Source organism: Amia ocellicauda, chromosome 2, assembly GCF_036373705.1.
Source record: "Amia ocellicauda isolate fAmiCal2 chromosome 2, fAmiCal2.hap1, whole genome shotgun sequence".
NCBI classification, from domain to species: domain Eukaryota; kingdom Metazoa; phylum Chordata; class Actinopteri; order Amiiformes; family Amiidae; genus Amia; species Amia ocellicauda.
Window position 1 is genome coordinate 25,189,290 of NC_089851.1, and position 23,335 is coordinate 25,212,624.

Genomic DNA, 23,335 nt, shown 5'->3' on the forward strand with positions numbered 1-23,335 from the left:
ATGCCTTGATCCAAGTGACTGCACATTCTCAAGGGAGACCGACAGCAGGTTCTTTAATGATATTGTATTTGATCAGCTACATTTGTGACAAATATTTAAAAACATTTATATGAACAAGGCTAACGAGAAATAATCTGCAGTGCCTTCATAACAAAGAACGATTTGAAAATCATACAAACAAATCAGAAACAACTATTTTGCTTATACTTCTTTGGCTGTGTTTTGCCACACAGAAGTACCTGTAGGCTTACCTCCATGGTATGAGTCACTCTAGACTAAGCTAAAAAAGTGTTAGTGTCTGCTTCAGTCTGTGTTTGGAATTTGTTGCTGTTATCTTTAAGTCAAGGCTGACTTATTTTGATAAAGCAGTACTGGTGATTAAAACTGCATCCATTGTAACGGTATGATAAGGATTCAGTTCTTGCATGCTGTCTGTCTACTGTGATTACTTTTTTCAGTTTACTTGACTTTCTTTTTAATCTGCTTCTTTGTCTATTAACATAATGCACATGTGGGAAATGGTAACTGCATTGTTTACAACTATTTTTTAAGGGCAGAATTCCCCCCAGTGGCAGAGTCTAAATAGGCCATGCAAATCCAATACTCCCTGAGCGCAGGGCCACAGTTGAGTTAGTGGGTTGTGCTAATTGTGGTTTGCCTTATAATGCATATCAGAATGTATTTCCAAAATGAGGTACCGAATGTGTGAAAATAACAAATAACATAATACTGATCCAAGAACATAGCAGTATGCTAACATTTACCAGTCTTACAAAACTACAAATTAAAAAAAAAATCATTATCAGTAGATGTGGATTCAAAAATATTGTAGCAGGAGCTCCATAATATTCCACCTCGAAGGGATATGATGAAAGCTGATCTTTTACAGCTTGTGAAAATGCAAAAACAAAGTTAAAGGCAGGTGAAACCCATCACATTTCATGCCAGAATCAAGGTCTGATTGTTCATGAAAATGTTACAATACTGTCTACTTATTTGTGAGCTATTTGTTAATGTAGAATGAAATACAAACTTCCAGAATCTCCTAAAACAGATATTATATAGAATACCATAATCATCTGAGCAGCCCTGATAATTTTGCATTAATTAAGGTAGAAAATGCAGAGCAAAATAAATATGTACAGTTGCGCAGGGACTGTGTGAAGAACAATTTGCCAGCATCATGCTGAGATGCGAGAGCACTGCTGACAACACCTGCTGCACTGCACTGAATATTTAGAGCAAAAACAATCTGGAAAAAAAAAAAAAAAAGCTGAGGAGATGATCATTACCCTCAGTGGAACTGACACCGACATTGACTCTGATTCTATGGTTTCAAACAATAATGAGGGAGGTAAGAACAGTGACAGACCCCGGCTCTTCCCGTCTTTGTCTTCTGACGGACTAAATTTAGTAACTTATTTTCTATTTGCTTATAACCTGTTATCAAAAGTTACATTAAAGTGTAACTAAGAAGTTGTGAGAATGGGTTTATTCCAGCATACCTTCAATAATCTGTACATTTGATATAATGCAACATTTCACTGAGAATGTATCTAGAGAGAATAGTATATTTGTAAGTGATATGGCAACATGTAAAAGTGGTAGCCAGCATAATTCTGTGTATACAGCTGATACTAGGCTGTATAGGAATGCATTATTACAGGGGGGCACTGTAACATTTATTTATATCCCTTTGACAAAATGTGAAACTGTATGTTCTTTTCATAATGTGGTGTATAGAACGGAATAGAATATTCCAGATTTGTTGGTTCCATACAACTTTGCCTTCTTCCATCTTCTCTGGATGTGTATTTTATGCATGGATATCGTATACCTTGCTGATAACAGTGACAAAGCAGGCATAAAACTGAATCATTTTAAATTGGGTGATATCCAAATCTGTACAACACTCTTTTTACAAATATTCTACTATATCTTCTCATTTGCAGATGCCATCTAAATCTACTTGGATTTTGGTAGCAGTCTCCAAAGCATCACATATCCAGCCTGCCATTAGAGTCTAATACATGTTTACACTGATGCGCTGACGGGTCATTGATATATATTGTCAGCTGTAAAGGGAGCACAATAAAGCTGTACTTTTCTTCTCATATTAACGCTGATCTGATTATGCTTCCCTCCAGGTATGTCTCCTATGTTTTAGTTATTTCTCTATCAGTTTGCAAAAAACATTTCTAGTTTGAAGGGTTGTGGAGTCACTGATGTGCATGATCTCAGTAGTTGGGATAAGAAGCTCATGGTAGATGAAATGATAGAGAAGTAGAGGCAAAATAGCACACGAGACTACAGAGGTCAACACACATTGATGACTTCACAAAGTGGTGGGAAGTTAGTATTTTTCAAGCAACAAAATAAACATACATTTTATATTCAATACTGTTTAAAATGTCATTAAGTATCCTTATCAGGTCAATTGATTATTAAGGGAAGTAGATTTGAAATAATGTTTTATTTTCAGAAAGGGTGAAATAAGAAACCTGTTGGAATTGAAAGGTTTGGCAATTAGTCTTTAAGGTCCTAAAATGGAGGAGATATTCAGTACCAAAATGGCAGTGGTGATGAAGCAGTGCTTTTTAAAAACATGTTTTTTTTTTTTTTTGTATGTGTTGTGTTGTTAAATTTACTCATATTACCTGCAGTCTGAAAACCCCTGTATATCATATGATTCTAAGCGAGAGAATATACATATACAGTAATTTCGCATTGCCTACACTACATTTTATGATGCATATAAAACAGATGTTAACTTTTTATTTTATGTAATTTGATGTTGTTATATTTTATTGTACTGTATTACCTTGTTATTGTAGAACTCTTTGACTTCTGGTTTAATGGAATCGAAATCCCCACTGATGTAGTCAGGCAGAAAACTGGAAGGAGAGAAAAGAGGAAGTGGGGTGGGGGGAGGGATCAGTAAGATAAACAATTTTCTATACTGGTCAAGTTTATTATTAATCTAAAATGCAACCCCCACTGAGATAGAGGCTGTGCAAATTCACAGTGACACATCTTCACAAGAACCACTGAGGAACTGGCAGTCTTACCTGTTATCTTCCGACTCCTACATTACAGAAGTAGGAAAGAAGTGGTCTCTGACAGAAGACGAATTGAAGTACATTGCACTCTTATTTAACTTAACCCTATATATTCAAAGTAGTTTCACAATTTCCAGCTTGAAAACCCACGAGAAGCTGTGCTATCTAAAGTAAATACAAACGGATATTCTACTTACATGAAGAGTTGCTGCTTTAAGATGTTTATTTATTTTTAAATATTTTTAACAATCTTTTCAAATAAAAGGAAATCCAAAGCAGGCACATCTTTACTGCATCTGTCAGTTACTAGCATTGCACATCAATGTATGGTTTAAGTATTGTCAGCATGATCAAACAACAACACATTCATTCAGCATGCCCTGCTGCCATTTAAAATCAGTCTACAGCATAACAACAACAAAAAAAGGGTAAATTTAATACATATTTTCAAGTAAACAACATATTGCAAGCTTTATTCTGTCAGAAAGAGAAGTCAACACAAGTGGCTTCCAGATAGCACATTTTGAGTAAAATAAAACATGACTATTTTTTTAGTTCAAACATTTAATTGTAAACATAGTGCTCAAAGCTAAACATGTGTAACTGACTGTGTGTTTTGTTTGTTTTCACCCCGTTTCGTTAAATCTATTGGGGATGGTAATTACTAACAATCACACTGAAAGATGGTATCGAATACAAATTATATTGGCATATGAAACATATTTCAATATCAAAGGGGCTGGAAAGGTGATATACTAAAATGGGGCATAGGAAAGGAATATCTGTAAAAAGATAGCATTAAGCATATAGTATAATAATTTGAATTGACATTCTCCAATTTTTCATTATAAAGTTTGTGACTTTTATTGGGCTGTAGTCATTAATCAACATATAAAGCTGTGTTATAATGTTTGTATTTAATAGATTATTCATGCTATGATAGAAATAAAATTGGATCTATTATTTCCCTACAGGCATTTAAGCATCATGTAGCCTTGAGATAAATTAATAACGTTTTTCATTAATGTTATTTTATGTTTTAATAAAAGGAAAATGCAATCAATATAAATGATTGGTTTTTGCCAAGGCAATGCCATCGTTTATGAATCATAAAAAGTAAACATTTCTCTATTCTCATTTTAGATTTAATAACATTAAGATACTATATGTCGGAGTTGATATTTTTTAAATGGTTGAGCATTTTTTAACTTTAAGTTAACATTGTAAATGGTAATACTTAGAAATTACTTTAATACTGTGGACAAATCAATTTGCTAAACCAGACCTCATTATTTATACCTGAACAATGGAGTAGGTATTGACTTTGTTGGAGGGTAGAGAGAGAACAATAGATACTGAGATTCTGAGCTATTAAGGATGTTGAAACTAGTAACATTTGTGAAATTAAACTCTCATCCCGAGTCTCTTATTTATTTAACAGCATACTTGTATGGAATTGTGCCTCAGCAGACTTTTTTAGCTGAATGTTATGGCTAAGAATCAAAATGTAGATGCCTTACCATGTTCCATTTCCTCATGTTTATACTTGTGATTATACTCATCATTTAAAAGGCAGAGGCTTTAGTCTATAAAAAAATAGATCAAACCGGTAAACCCTGAAGAGTCCAGATGAAGGGAGATGAAAATTCACAGAAAGGTCAGAAGAGAAGAGACTTGTTTTTTCTTGTCATTTTTCTAACTGGCACAGCAGATCATTCTTCCTTTTGTAACCCCCTTCAGCAGAACAGGTTACTTGTATAGTTGCGGCAGATTTAGTTCTTTAGGACCCAGGGGAATCCAAGTTCAGTGGTGCCTGATGCAAGGGACGCATGGGGAGGAGGTGCGTCACCACGTAGGCTGGAGAGAGCCAAGCGGGAGAGAGAAAGTTCAGGCGTTTTGAGGCAAAATGAAGTGAGGAAAATCAAATCAACACGCATCAGAGGGATACTTCACTGCATGATATACTACAGGTTAACCTAAGCCTGTGGATAACTTTCTGCTGATTGCCAAGATCATCTGCAGCCTCTTTCAAACTACCCTGCTCGCTTTGCCACTGGAGGACGGTTGCATACAGCTACACCAACAGATACTGCAGTCGTGCCAGCAAGGTCTGCGCTCGCCGCAACAGAGGAAGGGATCCCAGGTTAGTCTGGCGTTTCACTGGATAGTTCATCCCCAAATAATTTAAAAATCTATCTGGACTCTATCTATTGGGACTCCTGTTTACTATTAACCAGTGCTACAGAGCATACAGCACACAGATGTATTAAAAAAGAAAAGGAAAGGAGGCACCACTGGGATACTTTGCTAAGCAAGCATTAATTGGGCAACCATTTAGTGCCATCATAATTTTTTTTTTTTATACATTGTGTTTGAGCTGACACAATGGATAAAAGTAAGTTACTGGTATGGTGCAGTGGAGAAGGTATTGTTCCAACACATGCTTTCCATGTGGGTTGTCTCCCAGAAGCCATTACGACGCAAAAGTTATTAGAACTACTCAGCACTAATGTTGATTTGGGAAGAGTAAAGTGTGTGGGAAGATATTATGAACGGAATGACGCACAGTAGACTTAGTCCTGCCAGAGGTCATAGATACAGGTAGTACAATTCCCTCAATGACCTTGAAGCAAGTACTTCTTATGTCTGACCCACCCACTACAACTTTTGATTTCCAAAAGAAGCTGCAATTGTTTTTGGAAACTGAAGGCAAGACACAGAGTGACATTCCTGAAATCGTTGGGATTCAAGCAACCACATCAACAAGCACTTCAGATGCCTTACTAACTACTATAGGGAAAGCCCTGGAAAAAGCTTTGAAGTCCCCCGCAGAGGGTAACTCTTACAAACGGATTAGAGTGTTTTCTGCTATCAAGCCTACACCTAGCCAGGAGGATGATTATGACACCTTGATGGACCAAGCTGCCCACATGATTCATGAATGGCAGTGTGGGGAAAGAGAAAAGCAGATAAGGTTAGTAGAAAGTCTGAGAGGCCCTGCTCTTGATGTTGTCAGACCCCTGCATGTGTCAAACCCTGATCCATCAGCTCAAGAGTATCTTAGTACCCTTGAGAACATGTTTGGCAGTACAGGGAGAGGACTTACATTTAAGATTTCGCACTACTATGCAGGAACCAGGAGAAAAGCTGTCTGTATTCCTGGTCCAGCTGGAAAAACTTTTACAGAAAGTATATGTGAAAGGAGGCATAGCAGTCAGCACATTAAGCAGAGCACATCTAACTCAACTACTTAAAGGAGCTATATATCCTGACATGTGCTTAATCAAACTCAGGCTAAAAGAAAAGCAGGGTAATCCACCCACTTTATCTGTTTTTGTAAGAGAGATCAGAGAATAGGAGGAGAGAGAGAGAGAGAGAGACTCAAACAAATTCCCCCCCTGGCACCCATTCGAGTGCATATCGCCAATACACCCGAAGTCATGCCAGCCCCTAACACAGAAATGGCTAGCCAAACAGAGCAGCTTCAGGAAATTAGGAAGCAAATGTCAACCTTGATTGTGCAGCACCATCAAAATGAAGGGGCCAGGCCACATCAAAATGTCCGCACTAGAGGCCGTCCGCTATTCTACATGGAGAATTCAGCTGAAAGACCTCGACAAGAGAGCACATACACCCACTCTACTGGGAGACACCCATTTCCAACTACTATCAGAGCTCCATTCAGATCATTTTGCTATTGTTGTGGATTGGATGGCCATAGAATAAAGTGTATCAGTCTTGGAAATGCCACTCTGGTTGCTGAATGTCTTGAAGCCCTGTATGGAAAACCTTTGGAAAACTAAGATGGGACACAGTGAATAACTGCCCTGGGCCCCTATAGTTAAAAAGTGCACTCAACATCAAAGAAGATAGTAGAAAAAAAAATTACTACTGCAGAAAATGCACAAACCAATCCTTGGCCTGCCGGCCTGTGTGGCCCCAAGTAACTGTGCGAATCGAAGGTCAACCATGCTGTGCCATTCTTGACACTGGATCGCAAGTTACGATAATATCTGAGCATTTTTACCGGGAACACCTCAGTCACCTACTATTGCAATGGCTTACTGGCATTGCTATATGGGGCCTTGGGGAGGGACAGTATCCATATCTGGAATATATAGTCATATGTCTGGAATTCCCTGAAGATGTTGTGGAGGTGCAGCAGCCACTGGAGACACTGGCTTTGGTCTGTCCATCTACAGGTCCCCCCCCAACCATATCCCCTGTTTAATAGGGACCCCAATGTGGCCATATTTGGAATATTGGCTCGAATGTGTCGTGACCAAGCAGGCGCTAATTACGCCAGTAAACTAAAGATCCATGCTATGTGTCTTGATGCTTACCTCATGAAAGAAAAAGAGGTCATGCAGACCCCTAGAGGGCCAATAAGGACCATCCAGATGCTGGGTTCTCGGCCAGTGACCATACCTGCTGGAACAGTACAACTGGTTGAAGGAAGAGCCTCAGAAGATGGAAAAAATCAGTTGATTCTTGTTGAAGCTCCTGAAGATGACCGACTGCCAAGTGGTCTTTTGATTAGAAGGGGAGTTGCTCAAACATCACACAAGAAAACTGCTAAAGTTTAGGTCCCCATTTGCAACGCATCAGAGCATCCTGTCACTATACCAGTGTGAACACAGATTGCACATGTCTACCAGGCTGTCACCGTGGCTCACTCCATTTCTACCAAGCAGCAAATACCATGCTTTGAGGTGGCTCAGCCTTCCAATTGGAAAGAACGGCTACAAACCAAGCTAGCACAGACAGCTGATGTGTTTTCCACCCATGAATGGGAGGTGGGATGTGGGATGTGCGAGTGGAGTAGAACATCACATTAGTTTGAGAGACTACACCCCTTTTAGAGAGAGATCAAGATGCCTTGCAAGACATATTCAAGATTTGAAAAGGGTTGGCATCATGGGCCCAGAAGACATGGAGAAAACCGCATTTATTTGTCCGCTTGGCTTCTATGAGTTTCAGCGCATGCCACAGGGAATATCTGGAGCACCGGCAAACGTTCCTAAGATTAATGGAGCGGACAATTGGCGATATGAATCTCTTGGAAGTGTTAGTTTATTTGGATGACCTCATTGTGTTTGGTAAGACACTCGAAGAGCATGAGGAGCTTCTCCTCAAAGTGCTGGATCGCTTGCGGGAACGAGGTTTAAAGCTGTCATTCGATAAGTGCCAATTTTGCCAAACCAGCATTAAGTATGTAGGCCATATACACTCACCTAAAGGATTATTAGGAACACCTGTTCAATTTCTCATTAATGCAATTATCTAACCAACCAATCACATGGCAGTTGCTTCAATGCATTTAGGGGTGTGGTCCTGGTCAAGACAATCTCCTGAACTCCAAACTGAATGTCTGAATGGGAAAGAAAGGTGATTTAAGCAATTTTGAGCGTGGCATGGTTGTTGGTGCCAGACGGGCCGGTCTGAGTATTTCACAATCTGCTCAGTTACTGGGATTTTCACGCACAACCATTTCTAGGGTTTACAAAGAATGGTGTGAAAAGGGAAAAACATCCAGTATGCGGCAGTCCTGTGGGCGAAAATGCCTTGTTGATGCTAGAGGTCAGAGGAGAATGGGCCGACTGATTCAAGCTGATAGAAGAGCAACTTTGACTGAAATAACCACTCGTTACAACCGAGGTATGCAGCAAAGCATTTGTGAAGCCACAACACGTACAACCTTGAGGCGGATGGGCTACAACAGCAGAAGACCCCACCGGGTACCACTCATCTCCACTACAAATAGGAAAAAGAGGCTACAATTTGCACAAGCTCACCAAAATTGGACAGTTGAAGACTGGAAAAATGTTGCCTGGTCTGATGAGTCTCGATTTCTGTTGAGACATTCAGATGGTAGAGTCAGAATTTGGCGTAAACAGAATGAGCACATGGATCCATCATGCCTTGTTACCACTGTGCAGGCTGGTGGTGGTGGTGTAATGGTGTGGGGGATGTTTTCTTGGCACACTTTAGGCCCCTTAGTGCCAATTGGGCATCGTTTAAATGCCACGGCCTACCTGAGCATTGTTTCTGACCATGTCCATCCCTTTATGACCACCATGTACCCATCCTCTGATGGCTACTTCCAGCAGGATAATGCACCATGTCACAAAGGTCGAATCATTTCAAATTGGTTTCTTGAACATGACAATGAGTTCACTGTACTAAACTGGCCCCCACAGTCACCAGATCTCAACCCAATAGAGCATCTTTGGGATGTGGTGGAACGGGAGCTTCGTGCCCTGGATGTGCATCCCACAAATCTCCATCAAGTGCAAGATGCTATCCTATCAATATGGGCCAACATTTCTAAAGAATGCTTTCAGCACCTTGTTGAATCAATGCCACGTAGAATTAAGGCAGTTCTGAAGGCGAAAGGGGGTCAAACACAGTATTAGTATGGTGTTCCTAATAATCCTTTAGGTGAGTGTAGTGTCCCAGCAGGGCATTGCCACCAATTCTGCCAAAATTGAGGCCCTCACTACCTGGCCAAGGCCAAACAATTTGAAGGAATTACAAAGTTTTGGGGGATTCTGTGGCTCGTACAGGCGTTTTGTACACTGTTACTCCACCATTTGTAGGCCCCTCCATGATCTGACCAAGGGCTATCCACCTACAAGGAACGATAAAAAGTATTCAAACTTTAAGGAAAAATACCACAGAGTTAACTAGCCCTTTGTTGCCCGGTGGACAGAAAGTTGTGAACATGCTTTCCAAACACTAATTAACAAACTAATGCCTCCATCCTTGCCTTTGCTGATTCCACCAAACCATACATCATGCATGTAGATGCCAGTTTGGAGGTACTTGGAGCCGTACTGTATCAGGAGCACCCAGGCCAGTTTGAGGCCAGTCACCTACGCCAGCAGAAGTCTGTCTGCATCTGAAAAAAACTATCCGGTCCACAAATTGGAGTTTCTGGCACTCAGGTGGGCAGTTGTCAATCGTTTTCATGACTACCTGTATGGAGCAAAGTTTACTGTGTGAATAGATGCAGACAGACTTCTGCTGGTGTAGGTGACTGGCCTCAAACTTTCTGGGTGCTCCTGATACAGTACGGCTCCAAGTCCCTCCAAACCCTATTACCTATATCCTGAAGTCAGCTCGATTGGATGTGACTGGACACAGATGGCTTGCTTCCATAGCTGTGTATGATTTTCAAATCTTGTACCGTGCTGGCCGTCATAACATTGATGCTGATGCCCTATCAAGAAGGCCTCATTCCTGCAGACCAACTGACGATGAGTGGGTTGGGATTTTCGCACCTGGGATCTGAGCCATGTGTAGAATGGTAGAGATGCAACCAGAGAATGCCACAGTAAACCATCTTAGGGTAGTGGATACACTTGGAGCCCCCCCAGCTGGAATTCCAGATGCCTATGCCTTCACTTCTGAGCTACAATTAACATAATTTCCCAGGTTAAAACATGGAGATCTGCAGAGAGTGCAAAGGACTGACCCCTGTCTAAAAGGAGTGATGCTTGCAAAGAAACTAGATAAATATGCACGATGGGTAAAGATTGATCATCCTGACACCAAGCTACTTTTGAGGGATTGGGACAAGCTCATGCTCAAGGGAGGAGTTCTTTACAGAGTAGTCAAAGACCCACCTCGGCAGCTCCAGTAACTGGTATTACCCCAAGAGTACAGAGAAACTGTTCTAAAAGCTATGCACGATGACAGTGGACATCTTGGGGTGGACAAGATTTTAGACCAGGTGAAAAAACGGTTCTATTGGCCCCATCAAACCAAAGAAGTGGAGATATACTGCAAGAACTGCCTTCGTTATATAGCTCGGAAGACACTGCCCAAGAAATCTGCCCTGCTTGTTAATATACAAAGTCAAAGGCCCATGGAATTAGTGTGCATGGAGTTTTTATCCCTTGAATCTGATAGCAAAGGCATCAGTAACATCCTGGTCATAACTGACCACTTCACACAATATGCTCAAGCCTTCCCCATCAAAGATCAATGAGCATGCACTGTGGCCAAAGTACTATGGGAAAAATATTTTGTACATTATGGGTGGCCAGCTCGAATACATTCGGATCAGGGGTGGGATTTCGAAAGCTGTATGATCAAGGAACTGCTTCAACTGCTGGGAATAAAAAAATCTAGAACCTCCCCATATCACCCTCAAGGTGACCCACAGCCTGAAAGATTGAACAGGACATTGTTAAACATGTTAGGCACATTGGAGAAAACAAAGAAAATACAATGAAGCCAGCATTTTTCTCATCTGGTGCATGCATACAAAACGTACCAAAAATGGATTTTCACCTTACCTACTTATTTTTGGGAGAGAGGCTCACCTACCTGTGGACATTTGCTTTGGTGTCTCACCTGATGGAGCTGGCCCAGAAACCTACCTTCAGTATGTTATAAAACTGAAGCAAGAATTGCAAGAAGCTTATCACTTAGCCATTGAGTCAGCACAGAAGATGGCCCAGAAGAACAAAACCAGGTATGATCTCAGAGTTCATGAACAAGAATTGTTCCCTGGAGACTGATAAGAAGTCTAGGTGTGCCTGGAAAAAATAAGCTGGGAGACAGATGGAATGCTGAACCTTTTGTGGTTACTGAAAAGTTGCCAAATATACCTGTTTATCATCTAAAGAAGGAGACTGGCCAAAGAATGATAAAAGTGCTTCACAGAAATCACTTACTACCTATTGGACAACTGGTGTACCCCCTGAAATTGAGCACTACATCTGTGTCCAGACCTGTGACTAGGGGTTTGCAGGATCAATCCCAGGAAACTAGACAAGAACCTCGACTTGAGCAATCAAACTCACGTTCTGATTCAGAAACAGATGAAGGGGAGTTTTCTAACATTTATGATTTCTCTTGGAGTGATGAACCACCGTGCCCGGAACATTCTGTTAAAATTGAGAATATGGGGGAGAGTGCTGCAGACTTACCTGTTGAGACAGATATACCAGCTGAGACTGAAGATGTTATGGATCGTCCAGGTAGTGAGCCTGAGAGTGACTGGAACCCTGATCAAGTATATCTAACCCCCACCATAGTTTCTGAAGAGGGGAGGGACTCCCCAGCTTCAGAATCACATATCTCTGAGCCAAGACAGAGTGGTCGCGAAGTGAAGCCAATTGTCCATCACTTATGATTCTCCCGGTACTTCTAGAGACCTTACATGTAGTTCATCCACCTACACAGGGAAGTTCCAACTGGTCCTTAACCAGGCCCAATCGCTACCGATCTGATGGGGACACCAGGGAGTTTAAAGAGGGGAGAATGTAACCCCCTTCAGCAGAACAGGTTACTTGTATAGTTGCGGCAGCTCAGGTTTAGTTCTTTAGGACCCAGGGGAATCCAAGTTCAGTGGTGACTGACGCAAGGGACGCATGGGGAGGAGGTGTGTCACCACGCAGGCTGGAGAGAGCCAAGTGTGAGAGGGAAACTTCTGGAAAATACAGATATTTTGAGGCGAAAATGAAGTGAGGAAAATCAAATAATTACTTAACCACACGCATCGGAGGGATTCTTTGCTGCATGATATATTACAGGTTAACCTAAGCCTGTGGTTAACTTTCTGCTGATCGCGGAGATCATCTGTAGCCTCTTTCAAACTACCCTGCTTGCTTGCTGCTGGAGGACGGTCACATACAGCTACACCAACAGATACCACAGCCGTGCCAGCAGGGTCTGTGCTCGCCACAACAGAGGAAGGGATCCCAGGTTAGTCTGGCATTTCACTGGATAGTTCATCACCAAATATTTAAAAATCTATAAGGACTGTGCATTATATGTTTATCAAAACAAAACAAAAATACCTTTCTTGGAATAAATACTGCCCAGTTTAATATGAAAATCCAACAAGTACACAAATGAACATTCAGCTTGTGGTTAAATGGAAACTCCAATGGAAACGTACTTCAGATGGGTACACACTGCTTGGACTCTGAACAATAATAATAATATCAGTTTATTTACCACATAAAATCTATCTACCTATAAGTTCGTCAAATGACTAATGTTTTTCTTTTAAGCAGTGGTTCTATGAGTTAATTAATTGAATCCATTACACACAGGGTTTACAAGGGCTTTATTATTATTTCCTCAATTTAACTACATAAAATATACTATTAATACCAAGTACTAATAGAATAAGAATAAGAAAAAACAAGAACATGTAAACAAACAAGAAAATATTATTAAAACCCTTCCTCTCCATTGAAAAAAGTGCAATTGACAACTTTTTCAATTGTTTTGTTCTTTAAAAAAAAAAGAAGTGTAACATCCTGTGCTCTCACAAATTTATCATGCTACATTGAAGCAGAGTTCCAGAAGATCAGTGGGTAAGGAGTCATTTTGAGACTCTAATGGATTTTAAAAGCTTCAATTCTCTCACAGCATGTTATCCTCCCCAAATAAATCACTGGTAAACAAGAGGACATAAATAACCTTCAGCGACAACAGGTCACCTGTGACACTAAATGGATACCGAATGAGACCTTTCCTCTTGACATTTTGTAAGCAATGCACTTTCCTTTCCATTGGCAATAACACAAATTGAAGCCAAAATGTGCAATTTCACATTTAAATTAAAGTGTCACTTAAAATTAATATAAATGTGGAGACTCCATAATCCTAACAAACAACCACAGTTTCAGCCCTCGCCTCCCCAATTAAAATAAAAAATTGAAGTCATTTCAGGAGGTCAAAATGAAACAAGCTGCAAAACCTGTGATAGGCTGCCTTTGTTATGTTTAATGGTCAATCTGTTCTCTCACACTGCAAAAAGAAAAAAAAGAAAAAAGCTCTACAATGTAGGTTATTGTGGTTGTGAATTATAGTTGTTGGTTTTCTTTTGTTGAGAACTGTATCACAATAGACCTTGGTCTTTGGTTTGGTCAAAGGAGTTGTGATGGTTGTTGTCATTTGAAGATTTGGATAAAAAGTTGTAACCTATAATTATCATGGCAATAACAAAACAACCACAACAACAACAAAACCCTTTGGAATATATAAATGGCAGTGACATTTTCAGCTATCAGCAGTTATAGTGAAATTAAAGCACAGAGTAAGGTAACAGCAGCCCTTATGCACTGTAACTCCCATAGGCCATTAACCACTGTGCACAGCAGCTGCTCTCCACATCAGATATATGTGCATTAGCAGTGATATTTATTTATTTAATTTGGAAGTATTTTTTTGACGCAAGGACACTGTAATATTCACTTCATTAAATGTGACATTTTAGTTTTTGGTTTCAAAAGGTAACTAGTGTTCTTTTAATTTAAACTTTTATGACATCTAAGGCCGAGACAGAATCATTTCCATTAAGCAGAAGAGGAAATTCATCGTCAAACAAAAGCTGCCACCGGGAATGGTAATTGTAATTTTCTGATCCTGGCATGAATATTTTTTTTTTTTATGTCAAGAGAACAAATAAAATCACCTTATACTTAAGTGATAACATTTTTAAATAATCTTGAAAATAATGTTAGTCACACACTACACTGATTGTGTGAGTAGTCTAGCAGAAGCGGGAATCTGAAAAGCATGTATGCTTTTTATTTTAAATATAACAAATAAAGGTGTTGTCCAGTGACTTTGTAATGTTTTCAGGTCTTTTTCAGTGTATAACTGAATTGTCAATGTGTCCAAGTGTAGTATGCAGATTTCAAGGTGAGATTAATATAAAGAAGGGCTTTGTTTGGAAAGTGAACATGTTGACCTTAATCTTCTCCTGGAGCAGATTCAACACTGCTTTGTAAGGAATATACTATCAGCAGTAAACCATGAAATGAATGGAAATTGAATGCAGATATTATACTTACAGCACTTTGGAGTTCTCTGTTCCCTAATTGGGTCTAATGGTAATGTCAGTATTTAATTAAAAGAACAACAAGTCATGCCTGTTTTCAAACAACCTTAATGCACTCCAGAAACACAGATGACTAGCATGAGAACAGTAATCTCACTGTGTATTTTAAAAGGAGATTGTGGGGTTTGTAATCATACATAACTTCAACTTTCCTGTTTTGCATTGACAGAAAATCTTTCAGCCTAAGTAAAATGAAAACTGTCAGATTCTATGTGTTACAAGACACCTGACATGTTGATGCATGATGCAACTCACCATGAATTGAACATATGACTGTAACATATCTGGGACATGAAAGCTCTTAATCCATCTTCATAAAACGACAACAAAAACAAAAAGTTTTTAGAAATCAATAATATACTGTTTGTTACAATCCAGAGAATGCAATAAACCTGAGGTTAGTATTAGTCTATAGTTTCCACAACAGTCTTATTTTACATTGAGATTACAATGAGATGCAATTATTTTACAAGCACTGTTTGGCACTCTTAGATACTACATTTACAAACAAAACAAAAAATATTACTCAAATTTAGACTAGTTTAATGCTCCACAATTATGCCTACAAAGGTAAAGAAATTCACCTATGTGAATATAATAGTTAAACATTATATAAAAACTGTATTTTTTTATATTTAGTTCACAATAACTTAATGGATTGTAAAAGCTGTGTTATCATTTTCGAGCAAAACACAACAACAACAACGGGAATTAGTGTACATGTGAATAATGCAATTGATCTGGGGAATCAGTTAAGTTTAATGTCCTCCCATAAAGTGCTGATTAATTGATCTAAATTGTAGCAGCTACACTTCAGTGCAAATGATAATCACCTCTGTCAGTGTCATTCTAACCACATAGCACAATAAAAATCAATTTGAATAATATTATAATTGCTTCATGCAGCTCCAGTGGCAAGGATCACCCTCATATTGATTTGAATGGGCTGTGTCACATCAAACCACTGGTGAATTCTAATGATACAATCACAGTGTGGAGCTAGATGTCAAATCACAGGTAAACAGATCAGCATTCTTCTTCAACTGAAATGTGCTTTTGATTGTTCAAAAATAAACTGTTTTAGGAAGTTATTATTCTTTGCTATTGTTGTTCTGGCATTTGCTTCTCATCAGAAATATCTATAGTTTGTATGATTTAACTAAAAATAATTCTTAATGATTTGCAATGAGGAGTGTTGTGTCACTGGATGCCATGACCTCTTGGGTCATTAAACTGATCTAGGGCTTTAAAATATCTCCTGGCAACAAAATCCACATTTGTGAATGTTATTTCTTACTTAACGCAATTAACGTAAATGTTGTTTTTTCCAGCCACCTGCTGTCTTTTCGTTTATAGTACACTCCTTCAATGAAATGGGTAATTGTTTATAGACATTCATTTTCTTTATATTTTCATTATAAGAATACACAAGAAAAATGCAAGATAGAGTATGATAATACAGCAGGTTCTGTTATTACCAGTAATTTCATTCTTCAACTTCAAAGAATGGTTTCCATAGTAGCAGATAAGTAAGACTATGTCTTAATTGGAAACTGAATGCGTTATTGTTTTAGAAGGATTACTTTTTTCTTTGCCGTTTGTTTTGTAAATTGAAGGTAATACTTTGTTTCCATTGTATGAGTGTTGGTGCTACAAGTCATTCTTCATTTAACACTTGATTGCCAACAGTGTTAGAATTAGTGAAATGAATCAGCTGGAGGTAAGATCAGCTGACTTTAATAACTGGTCAATGGTGTCAATTGTATGTTCAAGTACAACTAGAATGGTTAGGTTGTGACCTAATTCCCATGGTGTATTTTCTTTCAAAAGTCTAACAATAATCAATAAAAATGTTAGATGTTTTTGTGAGAAAACAGGACAAGATATCTGTGGATAACTAATTTAAATATAAAACCACCTCCCTTCCAGTGGACAGCTGTAATATGTCTAATGTAAAAGAAATTGCACCCACAGAAATGCAAACATGTATGAGGTCATTCTCAAAACTAAATTTAAATCCAACTAAATCAGGGTCAATGAAATGAGAAGGACCATACATTGAAACCAGATTTTCTAACTTTAATAGCCATTCATTTACATTCTTTGCTTTATTCCTACATCAACATAAATGCTCCTATAGTGACTTGAGCCCACCCTACATCTTTATCACCACCAGAGGTCACACTTTCTACACTTTTGCCATGTTCTCTCAGGATTCCCCACTCATCTCCAATCAATTATTGAATCATCACTCCCCGCTCCACTGATCAATTACCACACCTGCCTCTCATCTCCCTGTTAAGCAGCACTCTATATATATATATATACCCTTTGTTCTCCACTTCCAGTGCTAGGTCTTGTTGTATTTTCTGTGACATTACTGAGCTTTCCTACCTTGTTTTTTGCCTACCTGTGTTTTGACCTGTGCTTCCCTTCTTTAACCAACGTTCTTCGGATTCTCCTGATCAGCCTGTCTGCCTAATCCCATGACCTTCTGACCATTTCTTGACCACGAGTTTGCGTCGCCCTTATTGTTCCTGTTTACCGGCCCTAGACATATTGACTGTCCTGACATATCCCTTGAGCTCTGCACCTGGGTCCATCACTCCTGCCGATCCCAGTCATTACAGCTCCTTTCTCTTTCTCAAGTCATATTTCTTTGGTGGTGAACTACTTGAAGATATATATATTTTATTTTTGTCTTGAACATTTACAAAAGACGAACTAAAAAAAAAAATCCTAATCCCATGACCTTCTGACCGTTTCTTGACCACGAGTTTGCCTTATTGTTCCTGTTTTCCTGATTCAATGTTCTCTCTATTTTGCCCACCAACCTACCTCCTTTCCCAAAGAAACTTCCAAAATAAGAAGAGCACTCCAGAGGGCATCTGCGGTTTGGGCACAACAGGAGGAGATCACCTGATCCCTCACAGTCTTCTTTGATCATTTTAAGGAAGTATTCAATCACCCTGCGGAGGGCAGGGAAGCTGGGGATCAGCTGCTCACTCTTCGGCTGCGATCCTCCTCTGCAGCAAATTACACCCTGCAATTCCGAACTCTGGCTGCCCATAGCAAATGGGGTGAGCGGGCATTAATTACAGTCTTCAGACAGGGACTTCATATGGACATACAAGCAGAGTTAGCTTGTAGAGATGAAGACCTTGGTTTGGAGCAGCTTCGACTGGACAATCTCCTAAAGGCTCAAAAGAAACAACCTATCTCTGACTTTCCACGCCAGCAATACACACCTCATCTGGCATGCAATTCCTCACCCGGAGCAGAACCTATGCAGCTTGGTCACACCCGACTGACAGCTGAAGAGAGACAGAGATGATTGCACCTGCGCCTCTGCCTCTACTGTGGTCAAACTGGTTATTTTAGTTACGCCTGTTCAGTCCGTCCCAGTGCTACTCAGGATCCCATAGTGGGCACCAGTCAATGTCCAATGTTGACTCGATCACAAAGCCTAATACAAGTTAAAGTCTCATGGGAGTCTCAAAGCATCTTTGCTCGTGCCTTAATTGATTCTGGTTCAGCAGGCAACTTCATCCACCGTGCGATGGATAGAAGACTCGGACTCCCTCTTCTTCCCTGTGTGCTCCCGCTGCGAGTTAAAGCTGTCAACAATCATCCTATTGGCACACATGCTGTGTCTCGGAGGACAATCCCCGTAACTCTGCAGATTGGTCTCCTCCACTCTTAAGTCCTATCTTTTCTAGTGATCGACTCCCTCGGGGTGGATTTCATTTTGGTCTGCTTTTCTACAAGCTCTAAATATCAATCTTAGTCTCTCCTCAGGGTACCATCCCCAGACTAATGGCCATACGAAGCGACTCAACCCGGAGATTGGTCATTTCCTATGAACTTACTGCAGCCACAACCAACTGGACTGGAGCAGGTATCTTCCATGGGCTGAATATGCCCAAAATTCACTTATCAGCTCTTCTACAGGTCTCACGCCTTTCCAGTGTGTCCTGTGTTACCAACCTCCCTTATTTCCCTCATCCGGAGAAGCCACTGACATTCCAGCAATCGATGCTTGTTGCTGCCGAAGTGAGGAGGTTTGGCAGGGAGCCCATGTCTGGCTTCAACGGGCTATTCACCACCAGAAAACACAGGCAGATCGGCGTCGATGTCAGGCTCCACAATATTACCCAGGACAGGAGGTAGGGCTGTGCTCAAAAAATCGATATGGCAATATATCGTGACATATTCCTTTCTGATGCGCGCATCGATGCAGATGCTACTGTATCAATACGGCAGCAAATGCTGTTATGGCAGTTTTGAAAAAGAAACATCATCTATGGTATAGTGCGCACATCTGAGCGTGCACTTTTCTTCCTCAATGGGAGAACTAAACATGATATTACTCTCTCCAATTATCATAATTTGCTATTAAATCAGTCATACATGACTGATACATCAATATACTCAATGTCTGTGTCAATAAAATTCCTACTGAACAGATTTAACATAACATTTGAAACATGTCTGCAGTAGCCATTTTTTCCGCCAGGCGGCACTGGAAATTTCGGACGCACCCCTCCTTTACGGAAAAAGTCCCACTACTGGAAGTATGATTTGACAAATAAACTGCATATCAATTTAAAGTAGTGGGTTTCACTAATATGGGTCTGAATGCGCTATAGAAACGGCCCAATATAAATAAATTTAAAACACATTTATTCCATAGTCTATATTACATATCTGTAGTTGTTTTTAGCAAATCAGTTGGGACTTGGCAGTTATGAGCGTGAAAATAAGAGGTGTGCCGGTCAATTTGTGAGTATGTTTGCCCGAGTCAGTCTGTTTACACAGGGATTCCAGTGCATAGATGCTGCGCCACACGGCTGAACCCATACCCCACACAGCACTGCTGCCGGTCAAAATATCATAACTAGTTTCAATTCAGAGTATTGTACATGTAGAGAGTTTAATATACTGCGGGTTTTATTCAAAACAATACAATAATAATAGAAAAAATATTTATTCCAATCTAAGAAACAACAAAAATTTAGATTAAGCCAAAACAACATCAATTCCACACGATAAAAGTATTTAAAACTAAAATACAAAGCCAATGAATTGCTGATACATGTTTAAGTATTGCTTTATATAATATATATATTATATATAATAATATAACTCAAGATCTCTGTCTCAAGGTTCCTTGCAGAAAACTCAGTCCCCGCTTTATTGGTCCTTACAAAATCCTCTGTCAAATTAATCCAGTTACCTTTCGCTTCCAACTACCTACTCACTTCAGAATCTCTCTCACTTTTCATGTTTCCCTCCTTAAGCCTGTGACTACTGATCCCTCTCACCATACTGGTATAGCCACAAGCCCCGTTGAACCTCCTCCTCCCATCGAACTAGAAGATGGACCCGCTTATGTGGTTAGATCTCTACTCCAGTCCTGTCATCACAGAGGTCACCTTCACTATCTGGTAGAATGGGAGGGGAACGGTCCAGAAGAGAACTCTGGGTGCTGGCTTCAGATATCCTCGACCCCTTTCTCATTGTTGACTTTCACCAAGACCACCCTACGGATCCTGCTCCCCGACATCATCGTCGTCGCCACACTAGGGCGTTAGGGGCCGTCTATAGTGAGGGGGGTACTGTAGTGACCTGAGCCCACCCTTTATCGCCACCAGAGGTCACACTTTCTACACTTTTGCCATGTTCTCTCAGGATTCCCCACTAATCTCCAAACAATTATTGAATCATCACTCCCTGCTCCACTGATCAATTACCACACCTGCCTCTCATCTCCCTGTTAAGCAGCACAAAGGGTGTATACAGTGAGGGAAAAAAGTATTTGATCCCCTGCTAATTTTGTATGTTTGCCCAATGACAAAAAAATGATCAGTCTATAATTTTAATGGTAGGTGTATTTTAACAGTGAGAGACAGAATAACAACAAAAAAATCTAGAAAAACGCATTTCAAAAAAGTTATGAACTGATTTGCATGTTAATGAGGGAAATAAGTATTTATACACGGGAGGATCTTGTTAATGATCTCAAGGCAGCTGGGACCATAGTCACCAAGAAAACAATTGGTAACACACTACGCCGTGAAGGACTGAAATCCTGCAGCGCCCGCAAGGCCCCCCTGCTCAAGAAAGCACATGTACAGGCCCGTCTGAAGTTTGCCAACATCTGAATGATTCAGAGGAGAACTGGGTGAAAGTGTTGTGGTCAGATGAGACCAAAATCGAGCTCTTTGGCATCAACTTAACTCGCCGTGTTTGGAGGAGGAGGAATGACCCCAAGAACACCATCCCCACCATCAAACATGGAGGTGGAAACATTATGCTTTGGGGGTGTTTTTCTGCTAAGGGGACAGGACAACTGCACCGCATCAAAGGGACGATGGACGGGGCCATGTACCGTCAAATCTTGGGTGAGAACCTCCTTCCCTCAGCCAGGGCATTGAAAATGGGTCGTGGATGGGTATTCCAGCATGACAATGACCCAAAACACACAGCCAAGGCAACAAAGGAGTGGCTCAAGAAGAAGCACATTAAGGTCGTGGAGTGGCCTAGCCAGTCTCCAGACCTTAATCCCATAGGAAATCTGTGGAGGGAGCTGAAGGTTCGAGTTGCCAAACGTCAGCCTCGAAACCTTAATGACTTGGAGAGGATCTGCAAAGAGGAGTGGGACAAATCTCTCCTGAGATGTGTGCAAACCTGGTGGCCAACTACAAGAAACGTCTGACCTCTGTGATTGCCAACAAGGGTTTTGCCACCAAGTACTAAGTCGAAGGGGTCAAATACTTATTTCCCTCATTAACATGCAAATCAATTTATAACTTTTTTGAAATGCATTTTTCTAGATTTTTTTGCTGTTATTCTGTCTCTCACTGTTAAAATACACCTACCATTAAAATTATAGACTGATAATTTCCTTGTCAGTGGGCAAACGTACAAAATCAGCAGGGGATCAAATACTTTTTTCCCTCACTGTATATATATATATATATATATATATATATACGTATACACCCTTTGTTCCTTACTACCAGTGCTAGATCTTGTTGTATTTTCTGTGACATTACTGAGCTTTCCTACCTTGATTTTTGCATTCCTGTGTTTTGACCTGTGCTTCCCTTCTTTAACCAACGTTCTTCGGATTCTCCTGATTAGCCTGTCTGCCTAATCCCAAGACCTTCTGACCGTTTCTTGACCACGAGTTTGCTTCGTCCTTATTGTTCCTGTTTACCGGCCCCAGACATCTTGACTGTCCTGACCTGTCCCTTGAGCTCTGCACCTGGGTCCATCACTCCTGCCGATCCCAGTCATTACAGCTCCTTTCTCTTTCTCAAGTCATATTTCTTTGGTGGATATATATATATATATTTTTTTTTTTGGCTTGAACATTTACAAAAGACGAACTAAAAAAAAAAAAAAAAAAAAAGCAAACATTACTTGTATATCTGAACCCCCATTGGCCTCAGCACAGATATAATGGATGGGTACCGGAATATTAAGTAAACAAACATTTAGTACCAACTTCATTAAAGGCCCCTTATCTCATCATTCAAAACCTATTTTCATCTGGGTCTTATCTCAGCGCTTTGTGTAGTGTCAAATGCAGGTCAGACTGAATAAACAAGCAGATTAATTTGTCAGGCACTGCGGCATGTTTCTTAAAGAGCAAGAAGAGGAAAACTGTGCAACAGATTTCACCTGCTGTTTAGAGCAGAGCAGATGACTGAGCCAAGCCTCTCACAGCAGAAGTCTCAGTGTGGAATATCCCACTATGGCCAATGTAGAATTGTAATGGTACTTTCAAAGTATTAATACTAATAATTGCTATTAAGAATAGAATTTACATATAGAAATCTAGAAAATACTGTTTTTAAATGTTATTTAAATTACACAGGTTTCCCCTAGTAACAAAAGTATTTTAAAAATAGGCTAAATGAAAAGACAATAACTGAAATAACTGTTTTGTTATATAGCCATGTGTGAAAATTGACTGAATTAACTGAATATTTGTGAATCAGCAAGTTAGTAAGGATTAAACTAAACAATATCAAAACATAAAAAATTGTACATCCAGTAATTTCAAGATTTTAAAATATAAATTGACAAATCCATCACTTTTGTTTCATGTTCTTAATAAAAGTCACAACAAATGTGAAAATGTATTAAGTGGGAAGATGAGTGTTTGAATCATCTTATTTTTAGCCACTGTTACTGTGACTTAATAGGCAATAAAGAATAGTCTTGCCCAGCACAGCTTCCAACGTAATACTAAGCAGATACTGTTTTATTAAATTTGATATTTCAGCTGATAATTCATTGGTGAAATTCCCAAAAGAATAACTGCCAACAAAATAATAAAGCCACAGAGCATAATGTAGAATTAATTTGCTGACTGGTTAAATGTCTACCTTGCTCA

At 39.8% G+C, this 23,335-nt stretch overlaps 1 protein-coding gene across 3 annotated transcripts in view; it reads right to left on the reverse strand.

Moving 5' to 3' along the window:
- tpk1 (thiamin pyrophosphokinase 1) overlaps positions 1-23,335 on the reverse strand; it is a 127,089-nt gene that overhangs the window by 43,411 nt on the left and 60,343 nt on the right. For all 3 annotated transcript variants that reach the window (XM_066721878.1, XM_066721885.1, XM_066721871.1), the window contains exon 5: positions 2,822-2,894. In XM_066721878.1, the coding sequence (XP_066577975.1) occupies positions 2,822-2,894 (73 nt within the window). The remainder of the gene's footprint in view (positions 1-2,821; positions 2,895-23,335) is intronic.